The sequence below is a fragment of the Engystomops pustulosus genome, chromosome 5 (genome assembly GCF_040894005.1).
Source record: "Engystomops pustulosus chromosome 5, aEngPut4.maternal, whole genome shotgun sequence".
NCBI lineage: Eukaryota > Metazoa > Chordata > Amphibia > Anura > Leptodactylidae > Engystomops > Engystomops pustulosus.
The window spans coordinates 144,766,370-144,780,837 of record NC_092415.1 but is presented as its reverse complement, the minus strand read 5'-3'; the positions used below and the strand labels follow the sequence as shown (position 1 = coordinate 144,780,837).

Here is a 14,468-nt window from a genome sequence, read left to right as displayed (position 1 = left end):
CTGATGGTAGGTATTAGATGTAAACACCGGGCACCAGCTCAGCTGCTGCCCGGTGTTTACATCTAATACCTACCATCAGAAGTGGTAGGTTTCCTTTAAGTGTAAGCACTAAGGGGATATTAAATAGTAATGTAGTCACAAAGGGGTTTTATCTAGCTTTCAAAATAATATCCTTTTTATTTATGCCTTATTTATTTATCAACTAAATTATTTACCTATAATTTATCAGCTATGAACTAAATATTTATTCTTTGAACAGGGCCGGATTACAGGCGTGGCTCCTGGGGCTTATGTCCCGTCACCCCCACCGTCTTGCCACCACAGGAGGCCCCCACCAGATGACAGTGTCTGACTTGTGATGCTGGCACTTCTAGACAGCGAGCTGGCTGTCGCTCTCTGAAACTGGGAGCGATGGGCTGCGGCACTGCTCCCAGGGGCCCCCCATCAACCTTAACCTGGCCATGTCTGCAAATATATTATTATTCTTATTATTACTATTAGCATTACTTTCTTTTTATTTAGCTATGCTTGCCGCTTGATTATTATTATTGTCTTTTGGCTGCTGTATTTTTGGCCTGATGAAGACGCCATTCCGGAGTTGAAATGCGTATCCCTATTAATCAATAAAAAGTTTAATTAACTATTATTAACTCTGGACAACGTGCTATTTTTCTGGTAGTGTTCTGATATATGCCCATGTTTTAACCTCCAATATTACATACTCGAATTTATACTTTTGCCAAGAAAACACTTTTTTATGTATAGATTACCTAATGGATGATATCTATCATGTAAGTTATTCCAGAGAGATCGTCCATCTGCTAGCGACATTAAAATCACATGACTTCCTTTAGGCAAATTCATATCTAGGTACTTCAGTTCGTTCATGACATATGCCCTCATGTCCTCAGGGGTTGTCATGTGGTTTAGTGTATCCGGAGATCTAGGGGACAAGTGAAAATGATTATTTCCTTTCATAGGATATATTCCTATTGTTTCATCTGACTATGTTAATACAGGCAGTCCCCGGGTTACGTACAGGATAGGTTTTGTAGGTTTGTTCTAGAGTTGAAATTGTATGCAAGCCATAACTGTATATTTTATAATTGCAACTCCAGTCAATTTTTTTTTTATCTCTGTGACAATTAGATTTAAAAAATGTTGGATTGTCATAAGAACCAGGATTAACAATAAAGTTTAATTACAGACACCTGTGATAACTGTTACAGCTGATCATTGTAGTCTAAGGCTAAATTACAGTAAATTACCAACATCCAGTGGTCCGTTTGTAACTAGGGGTTGTATGTAAGTCGAGTGTTCTTAAGTAGAGCACCACCTATACTCTTATTTTGTTTGTATATGTGATGTTCTGTATAGAGCTGCAGAATATGAAGTCATTTAAGTTTTTTATTATTATATTTTGTGAAATTTGTGTCGCATGAAGAATAGTGCAGCCGCGCCACAAAACGGTCACGTGCGACACAAATGTGGCTCTGATGTTTCTTAAATACTTGTGCAAGGAGTTTTCACCTAAAACAATGTGCAAAGTTCGCCCCTTTGTGCATTTTTGCCCTATTCCTAACAACAACAAAAAATGACCATTACTTGGAGGGCATCTACTGCCAACAATATGCCCCACAGATATTTTACTTATTTTCCCATCTGCTGCCACAATTCTCCATCCTCAGTACCTTCCTCCTCTTTGTCCATTTGGTTTTCCTCCGTACCTACTTAGTGCTCTCCTCCTGACACGTTTGCTCTGATCAATCTCTTCTTGACATTCTCCCGCTGTTCTCCTCTTTTACATCCCACTATGTGCTCTTTCTCTTTTGGATTAAGAGGAGGAAGGTTCTGATCTAGAAGAGGGTGGAGGGTGGCCATTGGTGGTGGTAGATGGGGAACACGGATAATGTTTCTTCTGGGTATGAACTCAGTGGATAGTTGAAGAAAAATGGACTATGTTATGGGTGGAGATTTGTTGGCAGCAGGTAGAGAAAAAAAACAGAATTCTGTAGTGTCTCTATTACTCTATTACTACTTCTATATAGAAGTTGGCCTTTGCAAACCATCATAATGCTAATGTGACCTTCTGTAAAAACATTTTTGACACCCATAGGTAATGTTGTGGGGTGTTCCTGTTTTGCAATGGTTATATCCTGCACCTGTTTAGGCCAGGTCAGACCTGGTATAGAAATGCCCGCTGGCACAGCGGCCAGGATTTACCAGGAGCCTGGAGCACTTTGCTGCAGCATATGATAAATGAGCTCCATAGTATGTTTAAACAAATTGAATAAATGAAAAGAAAAAAAAAACACAAAATGGTATTGTCGTGCCTGTTGCGAACTCGGCTAAGCAAATATTATGTTATTATATTCATAATGTGAGGGGCATAAGATTTAAAAAAAAAAAAATCTAATTGAAAAATGAAATCTCAGTGCTTCCTACCTACCTACCAGTATTGAAAGTGAAAAGTGAAAGTGAAAAAGTGTACCGTAATTAAAAAAATGATTCTTCAGAAAAAAAAAAAACAATACTAATTGAAAGACAAATGTCCATTTTTTTTAACTAGGAAACCTTAGTGTATCAGCTATATAAACAGACACTATATCATCAGTCACTGTCAGTTTATCTAACTTTATTTATTATAAGTTTTTTTTTTTTAAAGGACATAAAGAACGGATATGCCGACGGTAGTGTGAACTTGGGCTAAAATTTATGTATCTAGCAAAAGCACCACCATCCACAAAAAGTTATGTAACAGCTTCTCTACACCCTATACCAGCGGTGGCTAACCTATGGCACTGGTGCCAGAGGTGGCACTCGGAGCCCTTTCGGTGGGCACTCAGGCCATTACCAGAGAAGACTCCAGCTATCTTCCTGCAGTCCCAGACAACCCAGGACTTGCTGTGTACAGATATATTTTAAAGTGACAGCTCTACCTGGGACTACTGGAGGAGTGTGAAGGTGTGGACAGATCTGGATTATCATTGTAGCTACTGCTCCAGCAATTCTTCCTGTTTAGGGGACCCTGGAGCAAAGCTACAATGATTATCCAAATTTCTTCTATTTTATGCTTTATTGGTGTCAGAAGGGAGTATAAATCTCAAATTAAATTTATGTGTTGGCACTTTGAGATAAATAAGTGAGTCTTGGTTGTAGTTTGGGCATTCCCTCTCTAAAAGGTTCGCCATCACTGCCCTATACCCTACTTTTTTTTTCTTAATAGCCCCAGATAGCAGAAATAGCTACCTTCATAATTATGTAGGGAACAACAAGTTCATGTTAGCTCTCAGCTCACCAGGGATGTGATCACCTCTGCTTGTGCACCCCATCCTTCTTTCTACCCCACCCACCACCTCCTTTAACCAGTTCGCGACCGCCCGCCGTGTATTCGCGGGCCGAGCCCTCTCCATAGCCGGTAAGTCTCTGCTGCATATTGCAGCAAAGGCTTACCGGTAACACCCGCGATCAGTGCCGGCACCGATCACGGGTGTTTTCTTGCTGATCGCCGCCGGCAAAGCTGCCGGCGGCTTCAAACAGTGGGCGCCGCCATCTTTCCGAGGATCCGTCACGGGGAGCGGCGATCCGTCGCCATGGTAGCTTCGGGTCTCACGAAGACCCGAAGCTACTTCGGGTTAACCCATTCATTACAATGTGCTATCAGCACATTGTAATGTATGAGGAGTAAAATCCCCATATGCTGCCATATTGTAGTATGGCAGTATATGGTAGGATCGATCAGACAACCTAGGGTTAAAGTACCCTAGGGAGTCTGAAAAATAGTAAAAATAAAAAAAAGTTAAAAAAAAAAATTATGATAAAAAAACCTAAAAATTCAAATCACCCCCCTTTCCCTAGAACTGATATAAATATAAATAAACAGTAAAAATCACAAACACATTAGGTATCGCCGCGTCCGAAAATGCCTGATCTATCAAAATATAATAACGGTTTTTCACTGCGTTTATCCCCGTAACGGAAAAACGCGTCCAAAGTCAAAACTGGCACTTTTTTGCCATTTAAAAAAAAATTCTATAAAAAGTGATTGAAAGGTCGTACAGTCCTAAAAATAATATCATTGAAAACATCATCAAAAGTCGCAAAAGATGACACCACCCTCAACTCCATACACCAAAGTATGGAAAAGTTATAAGCACAAGAAGACGGCAAAATAAAAAAATTTTTTTGTTCATGAGGTTTTAATTTTTGTAAATGTATGAAAACATTATAAAACCTATACAAATTTGGTATACCTGTAATCGTACTGACCCAAAGAATAAATTAGATGCGTCATTTGTGGCGTGAAGTGAAAGCCGTAATATCCAAGCCCACAAGAATACGACACAAATACGTTTTTTCACCATTTTTGCTGCATTTGGAATTTTTTTCCCGCTTCCCAGTACATGGCATGGAATATTCAATGTGATCACTATGAAGTGCAATTTGTTACGCAAAAAAAGAGCCATCACATAGCTTTTTACGTGTAAAAATAAAAAAGTTATAGATTTTTGAAGGTGGGGAGTGAAAAATGGAAATGAAAAAACGGGAAAGGGCCCGGTCCTTAACCGGTTAAGAAAGACTGACATGCAACAGAAGAAAATGAATATACAGCAGATAGAGACTCACCCCTTGTACACTAACAAATTAATTTGCAGGAATATAACAATGGAATTTTCTTTTATACAATAGCTACATAATATGAATATATATTTAAGCACCTTGATACTTACTCATTGCAGACATCATTGCCAATCATTGCATAAAAAACTACCGCAGGTTTATCCAACTGTTGATCTCTTGTCATACTGAAAAGAGAGATACTGTGTATCAATGTAAACATTATTTATACTGCTCCGCCAAGGAGATTACTGCGTGGTCATTGTAATGGCATAAATTATACCTGAAAGTATTTAGCTGGTGTATATTTCAGTTTTGGCTTCTGGGTGTGTCAGGGATATGCCACTATTATTAATCTGCACCCAGCAAGGAACAGGTTAAGTGTCCTTCAATAAATGGACTACTCTATCACAGCCAAGGGATGTGCCTCATGAAAGATTAAAATCAATCAATCAAGGAAATCTACCATTTGATAGCATGCATTTTAAACCTTTAGATTGTGGTAGGTACACCAAAATGAAATGTAAAAATTATGCTAATAAGCTGGCAGCTTTGCAGTGCAGCTACGCAAACAATCATGTTTTGGCTTGGGCAGTCTTTGTTACGGTCATTAGTATGTGAGCAGACCTCTCAAACCAATGATACTTGATCCAGTGTTTGTCGCCCATGATATGCATGCATTTGTGTGTATGACACCTTAATACAGTTACAATGGTGATTCATATTCCAAAGCAATATCTATTCCTATTAGTCATCAGAAAACTCTGGATTACCTTTTCAAAAAATGTTCTAAATTGCGGGATGATCCTCCTGTTAAGACATATGAAAGGATAATACAGGGTAAGCTACTTCAGGCTATTGGTAAAAACTTGGATAATGGCAAGGAACATGAAAAACTGAAGTTCAACCTAAGGTTCAAAAAAAAGATACAATGGGGCAGATTTATCAAGTGTCTGAAAGTCAGAATATTTCTAGTCGCCCATGGCAACCAATTGCAGTTCAGCTTTCATTTTACCAGTGCTCATGAATATTTCAAAGGAGAGCTGTGATTGGTTGCCATGGGCAACTAGAAATATTCTGACTTTCAGACAGCTTGATAAATCTGCCCGAGTGTGTCATAGCTTTAATGTATATAAAAAGATTAGTTTATCTATCCTGCAGATATTATTCATTCAGTACACTGGACCATATGGAAAGAACATCTTCCCAGAAGCTTCTAAAACAGAGAAAGAGAAGATTATTTAAACCTCACACCATTCCAGGTTTACTGTGGCCTTCAGCTGGACCAAAAAGGGCAATCATAACCACAAGTTTAAAGGACATCTACCATCAGATTTATCGACAGTAGACTGCCATAACTCATGTGGACCTCATCTAATCCAGAGGTGGGCACCGTTTTTATTATATCCAGGAAAAATTAGTTTATAAAATTATGCAAATGAGCAGCAGGCACTCTGACCTATGTCAAAGGAGCACTTATTGGCTCTGCTGGATTTTAATTTATACACACCATCACTCATTCATTGCAGCCTGGTCCCACTTGTTGATTGTGACATGTCCGGATGTATGCAAGATTAACGTACAGGACCATGCGAGAATGGAAATAGTGGGGCTGTGCATAAATTAAAAGCCAACAGAACCAAGAGTGGCTGTGGCTAATTTACATAATTTTATAAACTTGTTTTTATAACATTGGTGCCGTTCCTGGATATAATGAAAAAACTGTGCCAACCCCTTGAAGAGATGACGAGCATGTGAGTTATGGCAGTCTACCATTAGTTAATATGATGGTAGATGGAGCAGCCATTGTTTCATGGGAAAATCTCAAAAACAGTGCAGGAGTGTAAAAAAATATAGCACTAAAACTTCAGATTTTTAAATAGTTATTGTATAACATTTAACATTTTGGTATTTCTCTTTATGTACATACATACCATTCCTAGCTATGTTCTGGTAATCTCTGTGGTTACAGCGGTTCCAATCTCTTAACCGTAGATATAATGACTGTGTCCACCCCCTAAAGAGAATAACAAAATACAGTATAATATGGAGAATATTCTGTGTTATTATACTTTATACTGTCAAGATAAGTCTGCATACATTACATCGAGGGTAGATAGTGCATCAAGTTTTTCACAAACTCACCTGACCCATAGAGAATCTTTGGGGTATTGTCAAGAGGAAGATGAGAGACACCAGACCAAACAATGCACATGAGCTGAAGGCTGCTATCAAAGCAACCTGGGCATCCATAACACCTCTGCTGTCCATTAGCTGATTCCCTCCATGGGAAACTGCAATGATGCAATCATGCATGCAGAAGGAGCCCTGACCAAGTATTAACCCCTTAAAGCAGAGGCCCTCTTTCGTTTTTTCATTTTTCATTCCCCACCATCAAAGATCCATAACTTTTTTTATTTTTCCATGTAGAGAGCTTTGTGTGAGGGCTTGTTTTCTTCCTAACAATTTGCACTTCATAGCAACCGTAATAAATTATGGGATATGAGGGCCCTTTTTATGTGCTAAGGGGAAGTTACCGTTGCCCTATAAGATAACATAATTAGCACCTGGTCCATAGACCAACTGCTCCCACCACCCTCTGAGATTTTCCTGTCCTATCAATAGTAAGCTTATTTGGTTTCCTCTGTCCCTTCAATAGAATATTAATTGACCCAGACATCATGACTCCAGCCATGTGACTTAAAATGGCTACTCAAGGATATGGCAAAATTATACTTCAAACAAAACCTTGTCATAAATCAAATATTTCAATTTCTGGTCAACAAATCTGTGATCAGCCTTATCTGATTATCCTGGGTTGTCGAGCACCAAGGATTTCAGAGTGCCAACATTTCATAAGGATGTTTGATATTGTTGGATTTGTTATCTTATGTTGGGAAATGTGGTAGTCATATCTTCTTCTCAGGAGACCCATGGAAGAAGATATGACATAATTAAGAAACCTTTTAACACAATTTTAAACCTTGAGTCAGGTCACATTCACAGCGGGGGCTGTGCGTGTGTGGTGTATAGTGTCTGGGATACGGAAGTGTTTGGTCTCCCTGACACGAGAATTGTGTTGACTGGGTGTGCTAAGTGCTTGAGAGCAGGAATTAGCGTAAGGAAGCCATTTTGCATAAGTGGGTGGAGCTTACGTGTTAATTTTCAAGCTTCCCTGGCGTAAGTACACCCCGTGCTTGGACTCCGGTGTGGGGGGTTCATGACAGTAACAGTATTTATTATTCCATGCCGTGTACTAGGAAGCGGGAAAAAAATTCCAAATGCAGTATAATTTAACGTCTTTCACTGTGCTCCCCAAATGACATGTCTACTTTATTCTTTAGGTCGATAAAATCAATGGGATACCAAATTTATAGATTTTAATACATAGATTTTAAAATGGTGTAGGAGCTTTAATAAATGTGGGCCAATTACTTTTGGGTTTTACTTGGCTGCAAGCCATAATCATCAACACTTCTAAAAGTTCACTGTTTGTAATGACTCTATATAATATATATAACATAGAGTTACACTTTTTGAATTGAGTTACTAAAAAAATAACCTTTTGCTGAAATTCTAATTTATTGAGATATACCCGATCTTACCCTATTGTTGAGTTCTGAAATCCTGTATACATAGAAAACTGAGGCCAGTCCAATTCATTGGAAATAGCAAGTGCAAGGTTTGAAAATGAGTTCTAAAAAAGAAATACAAGTAATCATTTTAAAAGATACTTGATATGTTATGCAGAAAAATACAGTAACATTGGGCTCAGCAGAGGACGTGTTATAGTGACCTTCATTTTTTCAATGAAAAAAAGCTGAAAATTCTACTATTTTTAAAGATGCCTTCAATTCACTTGCACCTAAGATTTACTTTGCCAAATTTGCAACTACTAAAGGAGAGTCCAGACTCAAAGTGTAACTAAAAATTTGTCACCATTTTCATTGTAATAGTGGAGGTGACTATAGTAAAATTTCTAATATACTTTCTATCTTTCTAAGGCCTTCTGCTTTGAGTACTTAACCCCTTAGCACTCTGTACTAGTACGGCGCTGAGGCGATGTCAGTTTGGTGATTTACCGCTGACATCAGGACCCCAGAGCTGTCTGCATGCACTGCCTGAAAGATGGCGTCTATGGCGTCATCTTAAAGGAACAGTGTCAGACAATGCTAATACCCTGCAATACATCAGTATTGCAGAGTATTATCATGAACAAGCAATCAGATGATTGCTTGTTCATATCCCATGGTGGGATAAAACAGTAAAAAAAAATGTTTTTCAATAAAAAATAAAGTAATAAATCAATAAAAATGTCCATAAGCCCCACAACATATAAAGAGACATATAACGGTAAAAAAATCAAAACACAAACCCCATATATATAGTATTGTCGCATCTGTAACAACCCGTAGAAATTAAATAATTATTGAACCTGTACGATGATCGCCATAAAAAAAAAAAAACGTAAAAAACTGCCAAAAAACTGCACAAAAAACTCAATAATGAACCCAGAATGATAGTGTTGCAAAGTACAACATGTCCCACAAAAACAAGCCATTAACCAGCTCTGTAGCCAAAAAAGTAAAAATGTCATGTCACTTAGAAGACGGCTATGCAAAAATGATATATTTTTCCCCACATTAGGGTTTTATATGGCAAATTTAGCTAAACATAAGAAAAAAATATTTAAGTATGGTATGCCCGTAAGCGTATCGACCCATAGAATAAAGAGAACATGATTATTAGGCTATACGGTGAACAGCAAAAAAAGTTAAAAATCCAGTACAGAATTGATGCTTTTCTTCTCCTGACCATCTTAAAATCGCCTGGATATGTTAAAGTTTTCCAAAGTTATCCCCACTTATAGTGACACAAAAAAAAAGGGTCGTGTCAGGAAGGTGCAAAATGGCCAAGTCATTAAGGGGTTAACTGTGCAGGGTGGCCATCCAGAACATAGACCCTTCTAAGCTGGTCATCCTAATGTAGAGCAGGGTCATTTTAATTCTTGAAACTGGATGATTTCTACAAAATGAACACCTATTCAACACAAAATGACATAACTGTTATGTATGTTATTTATCTTTTTGGACAAAGATGTACTACAAAAAAAAAAAATCTATCCAACAAATTCTAATGGTCCCAAATACCTGCTCTTTTGCATGAAATATAGTAAATATAATAATGTTTAAGAACTATTTTGAGAACTATAGTATTTGAAACAATTGTGCACAATATATGTAAGTTGATAAAGTAGAAAGGAACAAAGACAAAAGATTTATTCACCAAAGACTGGTCGATATCCACAGGCATGCAGAACAGTCATGTAATGGATTATAGGAGAGCAGAGGAGAATTGATGTATTCTCTAGATTTCTTGTGCACACATGGTGCATCGGATAAAAAGAAATATATCAATCTTTCCAGAGGAAGACAAATTCATGGTGGGTGACTGCTCCACTGAAACTGTTATTTTTAGATGATGTGAAATTTTTGTGGAGAATAATGACAGAAATGTGGCAAGAGTGTGTGTATGACGTCTCATTTTATCTCCATTTCACACTCTATTATAGGGATAAGCATTTGTTACAATAGAACATTGTGTAGATTAATGTTGTGCTACATGTAAAGACAGATGTGATGGACATGAGGATATAATGTGTGTATACAGGGCTTTGTTATAGCTGATACATACAAACCTTAGACATATTTAGCGGTGTCATCCACTCTGGTGGTATGTGGAAATGGGCAGCAGCAGAATCTCCTAATATTATGATACCTCTCGAGTCAGTACCTGCAGAATACTTTCAGAGTTTAGAAAACAATATTGCAGGAGACTGAAGTGACCATGTTCTCTTAAGAAGAGTTGAAGAACACAACACATCACTTAACAATAGCCAAATTGGAGCTGTATGAGTTATTACCATGCCATTGAAGGGTTAGTAAAGGTTTTGCATTAACATAAAATATAGTACATGCTTATGAATGTTTGCTTTATAATACTCTTTTCGCTCTTTTTCCTTAATGTAACTACATCACAAAAATATTCTGTAAACTAGTTGAAAATAAACTAGCTACTTTATTTATATTGCAGCTTTCACATACTATTATAAACTAACTGGAGTGTTTTGGTGTTTCTTGTATACAGTTAGAGAGCATACAATAGATTTAGTGTGCATTACTTTATCTAAGGACAATAAACCTCTAAATTTCCTTAAACAGAATATATACACTCACTGGCCACTTTTTTAGGTACACCTGTCCAACTGCTCGTTAACACTTAATTTCTAATCAGCCAATCACATGGCGGCAACTGCATTTAGGCATGTAGACATGGTCAAGACAATCTCCTGCAGTTAAAACCGAGCATCAGTATGGGGAAGAAAGGTGATTTGAGTGCCTTTGAACGTGGCATGGTTGTTGTTGCCAGAAGGGCTGGTCTGAGTATTTCAGAAACCACTGATCTACTGGGATTTTCATGCAGAACCATCTCTAGGGTTTATAGAGAATGGTCCGAAAAAGAAAAAACATCCAGTGAGCGTCAGTTCTGTGGGCGGAAATGCCTTGTTGATGCCAGAGGTCAGAGGAGAATGGGCAGACTGGTTCGAGCTGATAGAAAGGCAACAGTGACTCAAATTGCCACCCGTTACAACCACGGTAGGCAGAAGAGCATCTCTGAATGCACAATACGTCAAACTTTGAGGCAGATGGGCTACAGCTGCAGAAGACCACACCGGGTGCTACTCCTTTCAGCTAAGAACAGGAAACTGAGGCTACAATTTGCACAAGCTCATCAAAATTGGACAGTAGAAGATTGGAAAAACGTTGCCTGGTCTGAAGAGTCTCGTTTTCTGCTGCGACACTCGGATGGTAGGGTCAGAATTTAGCGTCAACAACATGAAAGCATGGATCCATCCTGCCTTGTATCAACGGTTCAGGCTGGTGGTGGTGGTGTCATGGTGTGGGGAATATTTTCTTGGCACTCTTTGGGCCCCTTGGTACCAATTGAGCACACAGCCTACCTGAGTATTGTTGCTGACCATGTCCATCCCTTTATGACCACGATGTACCCAACATGACCACAATGTACCCAACATCTGATGGCTACTTTCAGCAGGATAATGCACCATGTCATAAAGCTGGAATTATCTCAGACTGGTTTCTTGAACATGACAATGAGTTCACTGTACTCAAATGGCCTCCACAGTCACCAGATCTCAATCCAATAGAGCATCTTTGGGATGTGGTGGAACGGGAGATTCGCATCATGGATGTGGAGCCGACAAATCTGCGGCAACTGTGTGATGCCATCATGTCAATATGGACCAAAATCTCTGAGGAATGCTTCCAGCACCTTGTTGAATCTATGCCACGAAGAATTGAGGCAGTTCTGAAGGCAAAAGGGGGTCCAACCCGTTACTAGCATGGTGTACCTAATAAAGTGACCGGTGAGTGTATATATTTATAAATGTATATATGGAAATAAGTACTTGATACACTGCGCTCTACAAAGAATGGTGAGGTCTGTAATTTTATTTTAGGTACAATTCAACTGTGAGAATGTCAGCACCTGTCCAGCAAACTGCGCAACCACAACCAGGCTTGGCGCTAGCTGTCAGACTAGGTAAGTCGTGGTGAACTCACCTTGCGAAGTCCCTGCGGGCTAAGGCCCTGCCTAAAGTAGATAAACTTCCCTGATAAGGGAGCATCCACTATCAGGAACTTAACTGACAGTCCCTGAGTGACCCTACAAGATAACAGGGAAAACTTGCTTCGTCTGGCAGCTGCTGGATCATGGAGTGGTCAGGTAACCGGAATAGAGGAATAAACCAGTGTTCACACTGATGCACAGAATACTAACACAGGTCTGAGACAGAGAAAGCGGGATAACACTAGGAGGTAAACGATACCGAGGGACAAACAACAGATACAGGCAGACAAGCAGAGACAAACAAACCGGGTCAAAACCAAGATGGCTGCAAAGGTACAGAATTGAATACAAAACACAAAATACCAAACAAGATAGCAAGAGCACTAGATACACAGCAAGGTATGATGGGAATAGGCAGGTATATAAGGCAGTTCCCAGACACGCCTCCAGCAGCACACTGGGGAAAATGTCCATCAGGCTAGTAACGCTTGCTGGGCAGGGCTGAAATGCAAGGAGCAGGGTGTGGCTCAGTTAATCCAAACACAAAACTAAGCCACAGTTCACACACAAATAAACGCCATCTATTCTGCCAACTACGGATAGAGCGACGTTTAGGCACGGACGTTACAGAGAGACAGAATCTAAAAAAACTGCTGAAAATATGTTGTTAGGTTTTTAAATAATTAACTTGCATTTTATTGCATGAAATAAGTATTTGATCACCTACCAAACAGCAAGAATTTACATAACAGCTGTAATTTGAAGATTGAAAAGAGTATTATAAATCAAACATTCATATGCATGTACCATATTTTATGTTAATGTAAAACCTTCACTAACCCTTCAACTTCCTCTAAAAAGACATAAAACCCTTCAACTACCTGTACTGGTGCTTATCGATTATATTCTATAAAGATATAAATGTCTGACGCTTCCTGTTTTGGGGTTCTTGTACATGTAAATTTGATCATGACACATATCTGTACCATTTATATAGACAAAGGGAAAAAAAGGCAGCACACCAGATTGTAGTGAAAATCTATTTGTCTATTGACATCAGCTGCTGTCAGTCTTTTGATTGGCAGTGGTTCTGCCCATAGACTTACAATGTGCCGATCCGCACACCCGCGGTCGCCATTCCCGGGGTGCGTTTCACCATGCGTGCCAGCCCTGTGCGATGGTGTATACGGCTATCACTAGCTCTTCTTTTGAGATAAGGTGGCGAGACGATGGGGACTTTGTTTATGGCTTGTTAGCTATGGATTTTTTAAGATTTTTTTAACTTTTACTATGTCAGTGTTCACACATATTCAATGGATGATCACGTTGTATGCTAAAACTATATTTGCATACATATACCATGGTGAGACACATGTACATGCACTTTAATCTAATGATGTATCTTTTTGATAATTGTATTTTAGTAAATTTTATCAGCATTATGATTGCTTGAACTTTGCACTTTGTCTGTATTGGTCAAAAATGATCACATGACCTCCTCCATTTTGTTTATATATCTGTACACAATCATGGATATTCAGCTTAAGAAAGGCTCACTGTTTAGAGCCGAAACATTGCTCTTTCACATGGAATAAATCCACTAAGGTATTTTTTTCACTACAATCTGATGTGCTGCCATTTTTTCCTTTGTCTATGTAATTGAAGGACCTGATGCCCGGCCCTCTTAGGCGTGCATCCGCTTTTTATTTTTGTTTACTCATTTTCTGTTTTGTTAGTGCTGCTTGGATCTTTTCTTACTGTACCATTTATATAGATATGAAAGCATTACACAAAATATAGAAATCTAGCACAACCTTCACAGAATTTTTTCTCATATGGCAGACCATCTTCCATGTCGAATCCCTTTGTTATGAAAAAAAAAAAAAAATTTTCACTGGTTTTAGTATTATAGAAGTTTAGAACAACAAAAAAACAAAAACATTACAACCAGTATAATTCTCTCATGCACAACATGGCCATTATCAGCTGAATATTCTTTTATGACCTAAAAAACTGTACTTGCTCATTTAATTACATTTATATATTTATTGTGTATTTTACACAGCCAATACACTCTATACACGGCCAATGGGTAATTGATATTGTAGGTGGCTATTCTGGCTAAAAATGTTTTTGCTTTCATCTATTTCAATAAGAATTTGTGATTTCAAGAGAACCCATCAGGCAAAATAACCCCCCTA

The 14,468-nt window shown here is 38.5% G+C and overlaps 1 protein-coding gene across 5 annotated transcripts in view; it reads right to left on the bottom strand.

The window, feature by feature from the left end:
* Nucleotides 1-14,468, bottom strand: part of AOAH (acyloxyacyl hydrolase) — a 95,851-nt gene that overhangs the window by 9,547 nt on the left and 71,836 nt on the right. For all 5 annotated transcript variants that reach the window (XM_072153309.1, XM_072153308.1, XM_072153306.1 and 2 more), the window contains 7 exons: nucleotides 14,082-14,130; nucleotides 10,316-10,410; nucleotides 8,223-8,314; nucleotides 6,552-6,634; nucleotides 5,391-5,427; nucleotides 4,731-4,805; nucleotides 771-943 (listed from right to left, as the gene is read on the bottom strand). In XM_072153309.1, the coding sequence (XP_072009410.1) occupies nucleotides 771-943; nucleotides 4,731-4,805; nucleotides 5,391-5,427; nucleotides 6,552-6,634; nucleotides 8,223-8,314; nucleotides 10,316-10,410; nucleotides 14,082-14,130 (604 nt within the window). The remainder of the gene's footprint in view (nucleotides 1-770; nucleotides 944-4,730; nucleotides 4,806-5,390; nucleotides 5,428-6,551; nucleotides 6,635-8,222; nucleotides 8,315-10,315; nucleotides 10,411-14,081; nucleotides 14,131-14,468) is intronic.